Source organism: Zonotrichia albicollis, chromosome 5 (genome assembly GCF_047830755.1).
Source record: "Zonotrichia albicollis isolate bZonAlb1 chromosome 5, bZonAlb1.hap1, whole genome shotgun sequence".
Classification (NCBI taxonomy): domain Eukaryota; kingdom Metazoa; phylum Chordata; class Aves; order Passeriformes; family Passerellidae; genus Zonotrichia; species Zonotrichia albicollis.
In genome coordinates this window covers 11,633,983-11,650,735 of record NC_133823.1, presented here as the reverse complement: position 1 = coordinate 11,650,735, position 16,753 = coordinate 11,633,983, and the positions used below count along the sequence as shown (strand labels likewise).

Below are 16,753 nucleotides of genomic sequence, written 5' to 3'. Positions count from 1 at the left end.
TGATAGATTACACTGCTCAAAATAAACCTCTAAAATACTGCCTTGTTTTGGAGACTTAAGACTGAACATGCACCCAAAAGGGTCATACACACACAAAAATAAAGAATTAAGATATTCTCACAAATCCATAAGATTCAGAAAGCATTATTAAAGCTGATATGAAGATTTTTATTTCTTGTTTGGTTGGGTTTTTTTTCCAAAGATCTAGCTGCTATGGAAAAAGTTTATAAAGCTGCCACTTTTTGGGGTAACACCTCTCAAGGGCAGATATGCAATGAAAAGCACAATAGAAATGAGTTGTGTGCTCAGCAGAAATTTTAGCCTGAAAGCTCATTCAAAAAAGTTATTTCACCTCCAGATGCAAGTAGAAAGTATTGTTTAGGAGAGAGGATGGAAATGAGCAAAGTGATAGAAAAATTGTCAGAAACATTCAGCAATTAGTCTGAAATTTGCTTTTTAACCTTAGGGCTGTAACTCTTTGATCTATTATTATCACTAACCACAATCAGCAGCATTTCCATGCATCTTAGAAGGAACATACAAACTCCTATAAGCTATTTTATGTATTATCCACAAATACTGGATTTTGTTCCTACTCAGGGATTCTAACCAAAATCTACTTTTATTTTTCTCCTTTTCAAAAAATAGCATTACATATTAACTCCAACTTACCCTACGCCCAAATATGAAATTTAAGCTATCAGCTTGTTCATGAAGCCAATATGCAGCTTAGAGATCACAGATTTGGAGAAATTTAAATTAGCAACCAGCTAACATGAAACTCTATTGTAATTGCACTGTTTAAGATAAAAAATAAAATTCAAGTTATTTCGTGATCTACCACAGCAGTGTAGGGAACTTCTGCAATAATATAACTCAGTAAAGAAATGGCATCTTGCAAAAATACTTATTCACATACAAACAGTGTTACTTATACCTTTAAGATTCCAGAATGAACAGCATGGATTTGGTTTTCTGCACTTTTGTTGTTTTGGGAGAGGGTTTCAGGAGATTGGGGTGGGATTGGGGGACGGGGGGGGGCAGCGTTGTTTGATGTGTTTTGAATCTTTCAGCACTGATTTCAGCAAAATAGGGAAAGAGAACCCCCCCAGATCACCTCCTTTCCAAAAACACACTGTTAAGCTCTGATAAACCACATTAATAAACCTCACTGCAAAACAAAACAAAAACAAACCAAAAAAACACCCAACTCCAAACAAGGTCACAAAGTCTCCCATTTAAAGAGACCGTTTATTTGAAAATTTTGCCCTGAAAGCAAACCAGCCCTCAAGGTTTTTGTAAAATCCCGGGGTCCCTGAAGGGAAAACCATGGATGCACAGAAATCCCATCTCCAAGTCCAAGGAGGGAGTGCCTCCTCCCACGCAAGCCCTGCAGAGAGGGGGAGATGCTGCCGCTCCTCTTGCCGGCAGCGGTACCGGAGCAGGGAGCTGCACTGGGAACTGCTGCCATGGATAAACAGGCACTTCCTGACCTGGGAGCCCTTCCCCTGCAGCCCAAGCCAAAAACGTGCGCCTCCCTCCAAGGTCGGCAAAGCCGAGGTGGCTGCAGCAGGAGCGGCTGCGGGAGAGCCCCCCAGCCGGTGACCTTGTGCTGCGGGTGACACAAGCAGGGCAGCGAGCAGCCCCATCGTGCCATGGTCTATTTAGGGTGCATTCAGACGTGCCCAATAATGCTGCGAGAACCTGGTCCACTGCACCCAATGGAAACACTGCTGCTTTTTTCTTCCTCTCCACAGATCTCTCACTCGGAGGAGACTGCAACCGAAGTAATTCATATGCTGAGCACCAGGCACTGTGTAGCAACCAGCTGCATGTGAAAACTGATAAAAGTACTAAACTTAGATGGATTTAATACCTGTTTTTCACACACTCTTTTTAGTTTCCTCGTTGGACCATTTTTATCACTCTTAGACAGCCATATTTTAAGACACATTTGCCAGAGAACAAGTTATGGTTTTATATTCATCCTTAACTGTGGTATTTTCTGACCTCTGAGATCTTAAATCTCAAATCACAGCACTCCATTGTTCTCCAAGAAGTTTTGGTCAAAACAAGTCCATTACTAACTCCATCTCCTACAACTCTGTTCAAAGACTCAATACATGCAATTGAAAAATAGAAAACACCTTGAAACTACATCCTGAAAATACCAGTGTTGGGATTATGGCTGGACAATACATTATCTTTTAGCAGAAAGGTGCACTTGAGATATCTCACAGGCTCCATTCCCGTTCCATCCCTTCAGTTTGTTCTCATGTCCATATCACATCACACTGCCCACCAAGTTTCACTGTCCTGTCGGTTCTTTGGAGTTTCAGAGTGGACCAGAGCAGGAACCCAATCTGCCCTCATATACAACAAGCCCAATCAGAGGGCAAAGCCAGAATCAGAGCAGACAAGGCATGGCCCAACAGAGTATTTTCACCACTGCAAATAATATATTGTTCAGCTACAAATGACACCCAACGGCAGCCAGTGCTCCAGCCTGGGATCAGCAGAGCACCAGTAAGTACCTGGCAATGTGATTCAGCCAGGCAGAGCACTCCACAGCAGGTTGTAGCTCCATTAATGTTAAGTGCTGGTTGAGTAAGGCCAGGTTATTGAACCACAACTTAACAATTTACTCCCTCTGCAGACAACATGAGTACTGCACGAGCACTGAATCTGCTGCAGCAGTCCCTGTGCTTGCCTGCCTTGCTGCAACATACATCTCCTAAAAGAGGACGGGAACATTTTTTATACAGTTCATACTTTTCTGTTTTCAAGTCTTCATGAAAATGGACTGATCCATACTGTCAGAAAATGCACCATCAAAATTTCTTCTGCTTGTTATAAAATCTGTGCATTGAACGTGACCCCACCTTCCTGTTTTTCAGAAAACCATCAAAACAAGATTATCATAGTGAGATTCCATATCACCAAAAGTGATACAAAAACTAGGCAGCAACTATTAGCTACTATCAGAATTAAACATGGCAAACTGATTTCCAACAGCCAAGTACTGGAAAGTTTAGTGGTACCAACCTGAAACATTTTGGAAATGCACAACTATATTTACTGCTGCACAAAGAAACAACCAAGCCGTAGCTCCTGGCACCCAGCTTGACAACAGAGCTCTTATTTCCCCAGATGGGGAAGATCCACCCAGCTCTGGAACACAATTTTCCATTAATGTAGACTTCCCTACGCCACAGCACAGGAGGCAATGGATATATATAATTTTAAGGAAAAATAAGCCATTATTTGCATACATATTTTAAGCAAAAATACTTTATACAGACTTTGAACTTCTCAATAAAGAGCGATACAAAAACCCAGCACCCTCACCAAAATAACAACAAAGAAAGCTGTAGAAAGTAAAAAGCTGTTCAATGCATGCTGGTGTGCCCAAGGGAACCTTTCAGCCTCCTGGGCTGATGTATTAACACAGACTTCTAATTTCTTTAGCGAGAAATAAAGAATATGCAGAGGTCTCAGCTTTGTCAAGACTCTACCCAAAGCTGCATTAAAAAAAGACACAAAATTATACAAGAACCTACAAAAACAAGTATACCTTCTCAAATTAAAACAAAGGAAAAATATAGATTTGAGGCTATGGTCCATGGTATTAGAGAATCATTTCTGAAAAAGGTTGGCACAGTAAATTTTTGGGAAGATAAAAGGGAATACAGTCCTGCCAAGCATGGAGAATATTTTAACATCACAGTCCTTTTCTCATAAAGTCCGTCAGCAAACAGAGGTCAAGGCCATTCATAAATTCTAAAAATAATATTTACCAGACCTTTATCTTTCTGGCAGGTATAATTCTGATAAGTGACTATTCTAGATAATATTTAACATAAAAGTTTATTTACAAAAATACTTGCAATAGTCTGAAATCAGATTTTAACCAGAATCAATTCAAGCCAGTAAAGGCTACAGGTAAATCAGGATCATGTTGTTGGGTTGCCTTCTGGTTTTGGGTTGGGTGGGATAGCTTTTTTGGGGAGCATTTTCAAGTAGGGTCTAAGAAATAAATCCTGACACATGTGAATGGCTCAGGAACAGACAGGTATAAGTCATCCCTAAAATACTATCATTGTCTGATCAAAAATTTATTGAAACACTATTACGGATAAACATATGCAATTCATATTAAAACACTAAACTTTCTGAATAGCACATCAAACTTTGTGAATTCCTCCCACACTGGACTATGCCAGTGGAATTGCCAGGAAGAAATGACAGCAGGAGGGAGTATCAGCCCTCTGTTTCCACCACAAGCACTGAGAAAAGCGAGTACACGTGTGTACATACATGAGTTAATATGGAAATTAGAGGGAAAAGGCACATTTGCACAAGAAGCTTTAGGTGAGAGCTAATGCAACAGAAAGGTCATTCTCCTCAATTTTTACTGTTGTTTTAAGCAGCCATGACATTTTCGTAGGCCATTTAGAAAATCCCAAAATTGGCACGATAATGGGGCTTAGGGTAGCACCCTGATTCAGACAAGCACTGATCACCCTATAGTGAAATCTTATCTGGATTCTTTGTGTAGGTTTTCATCAATGACATCACATAATTGCACATACCTTCTTTTTCAAGCCCACTTAGTTATTATTTAGTTTAGAAACCCGTATTTCTTAGAAATGCCATTTGTGGAAGGAGGAATCTATACACACAGCTAGACAAGTATGATTCACCCTTTATTAAAAATTTCAAATGTAAAATCTTTCAAAAACAAAGACACATTCTGCATGCATATTAGCAGAAGAAAAATATTTAAAAGAGAATAAGGCAATTTGGTTTTCCTTAAGAGGCTCTCATTCCCCAAACACCACAATCTGCAATGTTATAAAAAAGTTACTATCAACTATCAACTAACTTAAAAAGAACTATAACTGTGCACATCTAATAAAAGTAACTGAAGGAGAAAAAGAGAAATGTTCTAACTGGCAGTGGGTGATTGGCACAGTCAACAAGGTAGCAAGGCATTTTAAATGCCTCAACTATGGTTATTAGACACTACCACTGATTCAAGAAAGGGAACACTCTAATATTATTTTTTTTTTAACAGCAATATTCTTAAGATCCATTATAAATATGAAAAGTCAAAGTCATGTTCTTTCGGCCATCCACTCCTTTTCACCATGTAAGCTGCAAGTCTGAGGCAGTTCAGAAAGGGTATGACATCAGGGTTCACAAAATAATGCTACTAAAACAAGACATATTCCATGCTGCTCATCTACTGGCTTTAGAGAACCATGCAGCCTATTTTTTCCCTTCACCTTATTCTTTGCTTGCAGCCATTTATATTGCAAGCAAAAAAAAAAAAAAAAGACCAAGACTTAGACTACCAGAAACTTCAAAATATTGCAAACTTTGAAGGGTTAATCACGTGCTGTAAAAGTCTGCAAAATGTGGGATGCCTGATATGACTGACACATCAGAAAAAAATGTGGAAATAGCAAGGATCTGGTTTAGATGTAGAGGACAGAGGTGTGATGCTGCTGTTCTGATAACACGAAAGAAGAGGCATTTTGCAATCCCCATGCCACATGGATATGGGACAGCTGAAACCAGCCCTGCTTGGGATGTTGGGTCTGGCACGGTTTTAAGCTAAGCGTGTTTTATTACAACACCTCAGAGCACCAACTAATCTGAGCATGATTTCCTCTGTTCTAGCTGCAAGACAGCACAGAAACGAAGAGAAAAATAAAGATCGGTCTGAGGTTCAATAGCAAGGCTGAGCTTTTACATGTGTGACATCTTATGTGGAGTCTTTATGACCTGTCTCACCAGCGTACAAATATCTCAGCAGGCACTTCTGCACTCAAATCTGCACTGTCAAAAAGATCTCTGAACGAATTTACCTTGAAAATTTTAAGGGCTTTGCACAGGTCCCTGGCTGCACTGTTGGCATAGAGCCATCACCAGCCAGATTAAGAGCAACATTTAGTTAAATAATGGGGTTGGTTCTAAGATTTGAAATGATGACACATGTCCTAATCTGGAGTACAGATCAGGATGCCTGGAGTGTCGCAACCCCGCAGATCTCCATCACCTGAACAGAATTCCACACGTAACAGCTCTGAGCACTAAACATTTCAGAACTCCAATCCTGCAGAGTGGCAGCTACACTCACCTGCAAATCCTACAGAGATACCAGCTTGGATAAACAAAGACAGGAAAGTGCACCAAGCCTCTGTCATCATCAAACCTGATTACATGTACTGATCTAGAGCTACATTGGACTAATGTCAGATCAGGAGACTCCTTTAAAAGCCTTATAAGAAACTGTCACTCCAAACACAACTATTGATGGCAACCTTGTTCCTTCCTGCATTATTTCCTTGTTTATTGTCCCTGCAATGGATGACAGCCTTGACTCAGTGCAAGCATTAAGTCACACCAGAGTTCTCACAGCTGGCAGGAGCTACCTGTCCAAGCAACAGTGCTCAACCACAAAGGCAGTAAAATATTGGGTCTTTGTATTCAGCCATTCCATCAGTCTTCTGGTGAACTCTTCTCACTATATAAATAATGCAATTTATGAAAATTTCATCAGGTAAAATAACTAAGGAACAGTGACTCCATCTTCCTTAATCCAAGAAAGTACATTTAAGCCAAGACTGGACGGTAACAAATATCCAGCCACATGCAAAGTTCAGCATGATGGTAGGATACAGCCCTTTCAAGCTGAGTTATATTAAAAAGTGCATTCTTTTTCGAGACCATATTAGAAATGGCCAAAGAAAAAGGGAAGTATGGCCTACAAAATGATAGAGAGATTGTAGCAGTGCTGGACAGAACTGACAATCAAATGAAAACAGCTTATAGGTAGATGGGCTGATTTCCCTCCTGAAAAGCACCAGTATTTTAGATATTATATTTTTCACTGCAACACTATTTTCAGAAATCTGTAGTATCATACAAATATGGAAAACACCACGCATCCTCCTAACCCCACGCCAAGAATAAGGCAGATGCTTCATTCACTGCGGGCAGGTGCATAGCTCGTGATGAGCAAGAAAAACCACTTGAGAAAGGTAAATGCCAATCTGTCACTGGCTATTTGAGCTTTGGCACAAGCCTTGGGTCAGCCTGCTGGGTACATGGGTGTGCTGTGCAACCGTTTGAACTCAGGCATGCTGTCAGAGGCACTTCAGAACATGCACTATTGACTCTGCAACTAGGTGGTTTAGGAAAGTAGGCATCCCTCACGCAACTCAAGGACACCTGCTTGAAGAAGGACGTGCTGCCACAGATCAGCCAAGAAAGCCAAATTCAGATGACACTTGCTCATTTCTCTTCCACCAAAAGTGAGGGGATCAGTTTATCCATTTCTCCCTTTCAAATGCATCAAGTTTTAACAGCTCTCCTCCTTCTGGAGGCATTTTTCTATATATATAAACCAAATGTTCCTACAGTTAAAATACAGAAATAATATGTTGCCACAGGCTTGCAACGTTGTTTTTCAAACTTAACCAGTTAAAGTCCACTGCAAACACAGAACCATGCTTCTTCACAAAAACAGATTCCTGACACTACCATTTTCTCATCCTCATCTCAACATTTCATCTGAGGTACCACACATTCAAGCACTAGCTAAGAAAAAAATAACCATTATAGGACACAAGAGAGCAATTTTACTAAGCTCTCATTATAGGAAAAACAACATTTGTAGTAGTAAGAGCTCATAAACATACTAAAGCCATACCTTCAAACCTAATAACAACAGAATACAATATGTTCTTCTTAAATATTAAAGCCAGCACTTCGCTTTCATTAAAGGCAGAGTAAAATACAGCAAGATAGCCACAAATTTAATAATAATGGAAACTCAAACAAAGAATTATGCATCAAACTGAGAAATACCACCCTGGTCCTCATTTTAATTCACGCCTTGTTTGTTTAATGCAGGAGAAGAAAGAAAAAAAATAAAGAGATCAAAAAAAAAAAAGTAGCAATTTGCCAGCTCACCTGGACACATTTTCTGGAATGTACTCTAGAACTGGATACCCATCACCTCTTCTGGATGCCAACTCCGAATGCGACTTCCAGGTCTCCACGAGCGTGCTGACAGCAGGGAAGGAGCTCAAGTGCTGAAATGTCTGCTCTCGAGCCACCGGCCGCGACAAGGATATCGTGCCCTGGGCACCGATCCTGTAGTGAAATGACTGTCCACCTGAATTTACCCCCACAATGGCAGAGGATGGTATACTGTTCTCTTGGTAATAGCTGCCATCGTCAGGCTCCTGCTTAATCCCCACACGTAGGCCTGGATTTGGAAAACCGCTACCTTCACAATTTCCATCGAATGAAGAAACAGGTGGTCCTAAAATCCCAGAAAGAGAGTAATAGTCTTTGTCATCCATAAAAGAAAAATACGAACCATCTGTAAATGGGAAAGGATTTACTGTTTGATTCCCTTTAAAGGAGGCACCAGAACAAGGATGTTTGGCCGACTCTTGCTTCACTGGTACTGGAAAGGGGGAATCTGAGTTTATTTTGCTGCTGCTGCTGTCGCCGATGCAGGCGCTGCCAAAGGACCCGTCTGGCTCGGGCTTTATGAACTGAACAAGGTTCATCTGGCTGTTGTTGGAGATGGCATTCTCCATTTCCTCCATCTTAGGAAACGTGAGTTCTTGAGCACCCTTGTCTTTTGTTTCTGGACTGGGAACGGTGTCTTGGCTTCTGCTAGGCCCCACTGGCGTGCCGGAAGGCGGGAACCCTATGGAGTTGTTAACGGGGCTACAGATGGATGATCCCACAGTGCTAACCGCTGGACTAGAACGCGTGGACCTGTTATTGGCATTGGAAGGGCTGGCAATGGAGCTCCTGGAGTTCAGGTTTGCAGGACTGGACACAGAAGATCGCATAGTGATATTGTTGGGACTCGAGACGGGAGATTTCACGCTGCAGTGGCTGGGAGGGCTGGAGATCGGCGACTTCATGCTACTGATAGGGCTGGAAAGCGGAGAGCCAACGTTGCTGACGTGCGCGGGGCTGTGCAGCATGGAGCCGCGGCTCTCAACGTTGGGCGAGCGCGACAGAGGGGTGCCCTGCCCCATGGGGCTGTGCATGGCAAAGTTCCCAAAGCCAGCGGTGGTTGAGGACATGGAGTTAACTCCCGCAGGACTACACACTGAAGAGGCCATGTTCTGAGGGCTGCAGCCTGAGGGGCTTTTCTCTTGACACATGATAGGGCTTTTGACAATCGTGTGCATGGCACCGCCATTCACAGCGCTCCCAGAGTCTGACATCAGAGACCTCAAGGGCCTGCTGGTGCTGTGGAGGGGAGAGGAGCAATGGCCGTTCTCCTTGTAGAGCTTCACCAGCTGCTCCACGTTCTGGTAGATCTTCCCTGGGCTCCCCTGGTTCTGCTGATCGTAGTGGTAATCGGCGTCTCGTATCGAATCCATGTACAAACCCATGGATTCGGCCACCGTTGCCGACAGCTCCTTGGACTCTGTTTCGGTTTTGATGTCAGAGCGCAGGAGACCAGGCTGGCTGTTGTCTTGCTGCAGGCAGGAGAGTAGCTCAGGTTTTTCTTTGCCGTTTCCTTGAGCGCTGCTGTTTGCGAAAGTGCCGGCGGCACAGCTGACGTTTACAATCTCCATGTAGTTACTGTCATCAGTCTGCTCTCCAGCACCTATGGAAGAATACTCCACAGACTGAGAAACTTGACCCCACCGTCTCTCCATATCTAAGCCTTCTGGGTAGCTGTGGTATCCTTTTGTCTCCATAACTAGCAAAGACATATATAAAAAAGTAAAATTAATGACAGGACAGTGTGACTTCCTAAGGAAATTTCCTAATTTCCTAAGGAAACAAGGCGTATCCGCTTTCTCTGTCTATCCTCCTCTCTCGCTCTGCCTGCCAGTCCCATTTCCCTGCCCCATCCATCATCTCTCAACCATTTGTCCAATTTCAATCAAACCGAGGGAAAGGTCTCATGAATATGACAGCCCTATGGGCTCAGGGAGAAAACAGCTCAGCAGTTAGGGAACACCCAAATTATTGCTCCCAGCCCTGCCCCAAAAGGAATGGCTTGGGAATGTCAGCAAACCGCCCACCCTCGCTGGCCATAGCCCCACGGACAGGGCCAGCTGTACCAGGAGCTGTCCCTCACCTAAAAAAGGGAAAGGGGAGTAAGGAAGGAGGGAATCCAGAGAGGTCCTGAAAGGACATGCTGGTGGCAGGCAGGATGAAAACTCAGTGGAAATTGGTCATTACAGCTCTGTTCCTCCAAGGACCTTCCACTGCCATGTTATAGGGACAACAAAGCAAGGGAGACTGCTCTTTTAAGGAGATTTCTCTTCATCATCCCCACCATTCAGCCTAACCCAGGATGCTTTAGAAGGAAGCAGTGGTTCTGAGGGGCTGGGAGCTGACTCGCCCCTTCCCAGCCACACAAACTTCTTGTACAACCTCCCAAGGAGACATGAAGGTGTGGGGAGACAAGGAGGACAGCAGATCAGCAGGAAACATTCCTGCCACAGAGGAAGGGAATCAGACTAGGTGGGAATTCACGGCTGTTAAATGGATCCATAACTCTGCCAATTCTGCAAACTTCCATGGCAGCCAGCAAGAGGAATATATAAAGCAAAGTAAACCTTGTTCTAAAATGGACCCTAAAAAAACCCCTCCCATCCCACATGCCACTTTCACAACGTAAGGAGCAAAATCATGACCCAGTCTCTAACAACCTGAAAACCAACACATAAGTAACAACAATTATTTTTTAAGGATTTGGCTCATAGTATCATTAGAACTGCAGAAACTCAAGTGGCAACAGTTACAATATCAATATTATGCAAATATTTTTTCCTTTCAGAATGTATTCACTTTCCAATATTTAATTTAGCGTTCTATCCCTTTACTTAACACTTCTTAACTAAGCTATTTTGAGCAAAATAACAAAAACAAAACAAAACAAAAAAAACGCAAACTGAATGACTTGAATACTTCTTTGCCCTTACTTAATTGGAACTATAGCCCAATGCTTACATTTCCCTCAAGCACAAATTTTATTAGAACCCAGAATTATGTCTCACATCATCATGTACATTAAATCACATTCCTATAGTATAAAATTTTCAGACAGAAGTGCCTAATTCCACATAAAGTCACCCCCAGATAATCACCTACCCCTGATTTAAGTGCTGAGCAAGCCTAAATCCTAGAGAAATCAATTGCAGCTGTGAGTGACCCGCATTTCTGAAAACAGGAAACTTAGTTAAGGCTTAAAATTAGGATGTAAGTTAATTTTAACTCTCAGAAACACCAGCAGAACCACTGCATGCCAGGAAATCTCTGTTGCAGGCCTAACATTAAAACAGTGTTTGAGCATTGTAGGGACTTCTCTCACAGCAGTAAAATTCAAACTTCATATACAATCAATAGCCGAGCATACTCTGAAACTTCAGCGAATAAAAATCTGAGTCACACAAAGGAAAAGAAAGTAGAAAATGCCCTGATCCTGCACTTGCAAAGGCTGGCAAATATATCCGAGAGGATCAAAAAGCAGCAGAGATTATTTGTGGCCTAATACAAGTTCAGTTAAACGAGAGCTATAAATTAGGGAGAGTGCAGCAGCAAACAGAATTTCTGCAATGATGGTTTCTGTCACCTCCAAGTGCCTCGGTGGATACCAGAACCAAATTAATAATCTCAGGGGTTACTGGTAGCATTAGGGTTTGGTTTTGTTCTTTAGGGCAGAACTTATTACAACTTGACTAGCACATCTATCCACGGAATCCACACTTCACCTACTGCATACACATGCCTTTTTACTAACTTTCACTAAACAAATCTGACTGGGGGCTACAACATCCACGGACAGCCACAACTAAAGCTCAGCACAGTTACATACTGGAACCAAGATCATCTCTATCTGACACTTTACAAAAGCAAGAGACATTGTGAGCACAGCAGCTTATCCAGACTCCCTCTCCGAAGGGACCCTGCTAGTTGTATATTTCACCCCAAACATGCCTAGTTGTATATTTCACCCCAAACATGCCTAGTCGTACATTTCACCCCAAACACATCAACAAGCACAGCCCTCCGCAGCACAAATCTCCGATCAATTAGGCATGAAACTAGTCTCGCAGCAACAGCCAAATAAAAAATCAAATGGTACCTGGTATCCCTGCAACCAAAAGGTCACCTAGATACGGGGAAATCTGAAGTAAGCCCAGCTTCACAAAAAAAAAATATATATATAAACTGGTGGTTCCAGCGGCCACCCACTTCTTAATTCTCGCTGTTTGTAAACCAAATTTCCTTAAAGTTTCACTGTCTGACAGCCACCCCGCTGCCACAAGGCTGCCCGGGGGACCTGAGTTTCGTGGTTGGGCTGGGGTTTCCCCCCTTTCTCGCGGGTACGGGAGCGGCGCGGGGAGCCCCGGCAGGGCCGCCCGCGGACCCAGCGGAGCCGGGCGCGGGTGCCCCCCCGTCCCCGCGCGTTAACATCCGCGCAGGCAGCGCTGATTTCCCCACTCACCCTCCGCTGCGAGGAGCATCCCCACAGCTCCGAGCGAGCAGCCACCGCTCTGCACCCCTGTGCCCCCCGCCAGCCTAGCCAGCCTTCCCGCAGGTGCAGCCCGGGCTGTCACGCGTGGGGGGGCACGGCAGTGCCCGGAAGCTCGCTCCCTCCCTTCCCTCCCTCCCAGGAGCCCGCGGGGGAGGGGGATCCACAGCCCAAACCCGCTTTCGGCCCCCGAGCGATGCAGAACAGCGCTTCCTCCCGTGCAGACGCCTCTCCCCGCCCTTCACGGCGGCAGGGTCCGGGCCCCGCTGCCGAGCCCGCGGCTCACCCGGCCAGCAGCACCTCCCGCGGCGGTGCGGGGCGCGGAGCGGTGCCCCCGGCCGGCCCGGCCCCGGTACCTGTTGCGGCGGGGCGAGCCCGGGGAGCGGAGCGGAGCGCAGGGCGGCGCGGAGCGGCAGGGCGGGCGGCGCGGCTCCCCCGCCCCTCCCCCGCCTGCCCGCCCGCCCGAGGCGCGCCGCGCCGCCCGGTGACACGGAGCGGCACCCGGGAGGGGACGGCAAAAGGTGCCAAGTCCTTTAAAAACATGTCACATGCCCACATAAAGTTCAAGTTTACGTCCCGCCCGCCGCCCGCCGCGATTGGCGGGCGCGGCCCGGAGCGCGGCGCGGCCGGGGCCAGGCGGGCGCGCCATTGGCTGCGCGGCGCCGTCACTCACCCGCCGGGCGACATGACTGATACAAAGTTGCTGCGACACAGCCTGGGAAACGCATCTCCTTAAAGCCGCAGGGACCGGCGGCCCCGCGCTCCGCCCGCGGCTCCCCGCGCACCGCCCCGCGCCCCCGGCCGGGCGGCGGCCCCGGCACCGTGCGCACAGGTGAGGTGCGCGGGGCGCGGCCGCCCCCGCCCGGTGCCCGCGCCGCGCCGGTGGCAGGGCCGGGCATCGCCTCTCCGCCGGCCCGGGGTTTCCGCCTGTCAGCGGCGCATGAATGCGCACCGTGCCGATGCAGCGGCGATTTAACCAGGGAAATTTTAAAAAATTAATGTAATTAAATGGAGGGGCGAAAAAGAAAGAAGAAAAATGTACGGGGGTAAAAAAAAATAAGGAGCGGAGGAGCGACGGCGGCGGAGCGCAGGAGGGTTCAAGGACTCGTCCTCCGCTCCCCGCCGGGCTGGCTCCGCTCCGCGGCAGCCGCGCATCTCGCCGGGCGCCCCGCCCGCTGCCTCCCGCCAGCCAGAGGAGCCGCCGGAACGACCCCTGGCCTCGGGGTTGCTGCCACCTCCTATTCCCCAGTGTCCCCCTGGGTGCCTGCGTCCCGGCTGCAGGAATACCCCTTTCCCAGACAAGCCTTTAAAAAAAAAAAAAAAAAAGAAAGAAAGAAAGGGGAAAAAGCCGCCGAGCAAACTTTCAGGCGATGCGCTCCCAACTCGCTCGCTAAATACCGCCCCCAGCCCCCGGTCAGCGGCCCCTGAGAGCCCCGCTCCCGGCCCCAGGTGCGCCCCACGGCCCGGCGGGGACAGCTCCCGGCCCCGCGGGGTGACAGCGGTGCCCCGGGAGCGGGGCCGGGGGCTGAGCCCGCCGGACAGCGGCAGCGCCGGGCACCGCGCACCTTCTCCGCAATCGCCCGTGCGCGCCCGTAGGGACCCCGCGTGTTCTGCTGCGGGTTGGTATTCCAGAGTCACGGCGAAAGCGCCAACATCCCCAGGATTTGCGCTGTCACGTGCCCCTCTCGTTTTCCTATTCTGCCAAATATCGACCCACACTCACGGGCCGAGGCGGCGGCTCCCAGCGCCCGCGGCGCGACCCGCGGAGGAGCAGCCGCCACCCCCGCCGCGCTTCCCCGCGGGCGCTGACGAGCAATGGACGTGTCCTTCCCGCGAAGTTTTCACGGATGGGGACGGGACTAGCCGTGACCTGGATACGCCGGCCGGTGTGTCGGACACCCGCCCCGCTGCCCTCCGCCCCGCTGCCCCCCGCGCAAGGCTCCGCGCTGCACTCACTCACCTCCCCTAGGACATGGTGGCGCGGCGGGGGGAGGAGACGCGGCCCCGGGCTACTGGCAGCGAACCATCCGGGAGCCCGCACCGCCACCCAGGGTAGAGAGGAAAAAAAAAAAAAAAAAAGTACGCGGAGGAAGCACCGGGAGCGCGGCCGGGCGGTAGGGGGGAGCGAGCTGCGGCGGCAGGCGGCGGGGTGCCCGCGGCGCGGCTCGGCTCGGCTCGGCGGACAGCTCCCACCATGGACGCCTAGGTGGGTGGGTGTTCCCGCGGGTCACACCCTCGCCCGCCGGCGGAGGAGAACGGGGGGTGGATCCAGCACCGGTGGAGGAGGAAGGGGTTTTTTGGGGGTGGGGGGGAAAAGAAGAGGGGGCGAAGAGGGAGGGAGGGAGAGAGACACCCTCCAGAAAAAAAAAAAAAAAAAAAAAAAAAAAACAAACCCGAAAAAAAAAATCAAACTTATGTCATTCCAGGTAAAACTCCCATCTGCGCCACCAAGGAAGAGGAGGGAGGAGAGTGGCGAGGGTGTAAACTTTTTCCTCCCCCCCGCCCCCTCCGGTGCCGCCCGGCCCCTCGCAGCGCCCGGCGGCCGCGGCGCCCCCGCCGCCCCTCCCGCGCCGCCCGCCGCGGCGGCTCCCGGCGGCTCCCGGCGCCGCGGGGTTTCTCACGCACGGAGCCCGCCGCCGCCGCGGTTCCTGGTTCGCGGAGCCGCCGGAGGAAGGGAAGGAGGGCGGGCGGCGGGGGAGGAGGAGTGTCTCCCCGTGCCCTTCCCCAGGCGGAGCGTCTCTCCCGGCCCTGGCGGCGGCGGAACACCCCTTCCCTCCCCTCCGCTCCGCGCTCCGACCGCCCCGCTCGGCCCCCGGGCGGGCTGCGGGGAGCGGAGCGCCCCTGGACGGGATTGCGGGAGGAGGCTGCGCTCCCCCCCGCCGGGCCTGCGCCTTCCATCCCCCCGTCCCCGCCGCTGCCGGGCGGTGGGAGCCGGTCCCCGCTGCCCCCCAGCGTGCCCTTATGTCCCGGGATACGGGCGAGCAGCGGGAGCATCCGCGCCGCACTCGCGGAGCTGCGCTGGGGCAAACCCGCCCCGGTTCCGCACACTAACAGGAAAATCGGTGCTAACAGCGATGCTGGTTTTGAAATAATATTTCACTTGTAGCTAAGGTCTTTTAGAACTGATAATGTTTGAGTTCAGGGCATTAAATGTCTCTTCATTTAAACATCTTAGGGAAAAAAACTAGGCATTGGAGGAAGGAAAGTCTTGGCCCTATTTTAGTAGTCTTGGTGCAAGTCTTTAAACGTGGGAAAGGGCTGCTCGCCGGGAAGTTTACCTGTGCCGGAGTCTGTAGGATCGGGGCCTTGGAAAGGGCAATATTTTATCAGCTGTTGTTTGCATCCGTCAAAGTTTGTGGGTAACTTGATAAATGTTAAACAGGGAAGCAGAAAGTGCTGGTGAGGCCAGACTCGGAGATAACAGCACATTCAATAGCTTAATTTCACAATTAGTTTACTGTATTATTGGAAGCAAATCATATTTCACTGTGCCTACACTAGTGCTCTATTTTTAGCCATAATCTAGCTAAAAAGGAGGAACCTACTGAGATGTATTATAACATCGAATGTGAACAATTCTGTTCTCTCTCTTTTTACTCATTTCGTGTCATACATCTGGTTTGGAATACAGCTCATTTATTAATTGAACAGAACTACCGTGGATGGGCTGGAGACTGCAATTCCAAGGCAGAGGAAAGTTCCACGCAACTCTGCAAGGAACCCGGCAAGTCACAGCCATGCAAAAAGCATCCAAGCACACTGCCTGCTCTCCCAATAACTGGCATAGCCAGAACAACTATTTTTTATTAATTTAGAATTATAGCGTATTTGGCTCTTTGATTGCACTTTTTTTTTGTTTTACTTTTCTTGATTTTTTTTTTCAGAGCAAAGTTTTAAATGAAAAAGGCATTTGAAATGTTTGGACATAGCCTCAGTCTTTGTGTTGCATCATTGTTTTTTATTGTATTTTTAAGAGCAAAATGGAGATAGAAAATAAAATTGAGGGACTATACCAATCTACTGCCTTAGTACCAAATATTTGGTCCCCTCTCTTTCCCGTGTGATGCAGACAGAGATGGCTGCTGGAAGAATAAAGCACCTTTCACGGTATGTGCAAGATGCTCACAGTTTTTTCCACAAATTCAGTAGAAACCTCATTTGTTTTCTGTTTGTGGTTCACAGGAGCACTTAGCTTTTTAGTGGTTGACACTATAT

General features: G+C 47.9%; 1 protein-coding gene across 8 annotated transcripts in view; it reads right to left on the bottom strand.

Annotated features, from left to right (window-relative positions):
* NR3C2 (nuclear receptor subfamily 3 group C member 2) overlaps window positions 1-14,637 on the bottom strand; it is a 187,203-nt gene extending 172,566 nt beyond the window's left edge. Inside the window, exons 1-2 of one of the 8 annotated variants that reach the window (XM_074540778.1) lie at window positions 14,499-14,637; window positions 7,984-9,751 (exon numbers count right to left, since the gene is read on the bottom strand). In XM_074540778.1, the coding sequence (XP_074396879.1) occupies window positions 7,984-9,749 (1,766 nt within the window). In that variant the 5' untranslated portion in view covers window positions 9,750-9,751; window positions 14,499-14,637. Of the gene's footprint in view, window positions 1-7,983; window positions 9,752-12,511; window positions 12,646-12,824; window positions 13,097-14,103; window positions 14,235-14,498 lie in introns of those variants that run through there. The other 7 variants (XM_074540782.1, XM_074540780.1, XM_074540776.1 and 4 more) reach the window with 7 other exon arrangements.
* Between the last annotated feature and the right edge of the window lie 2,116 nt (window positions 14,638-16,753).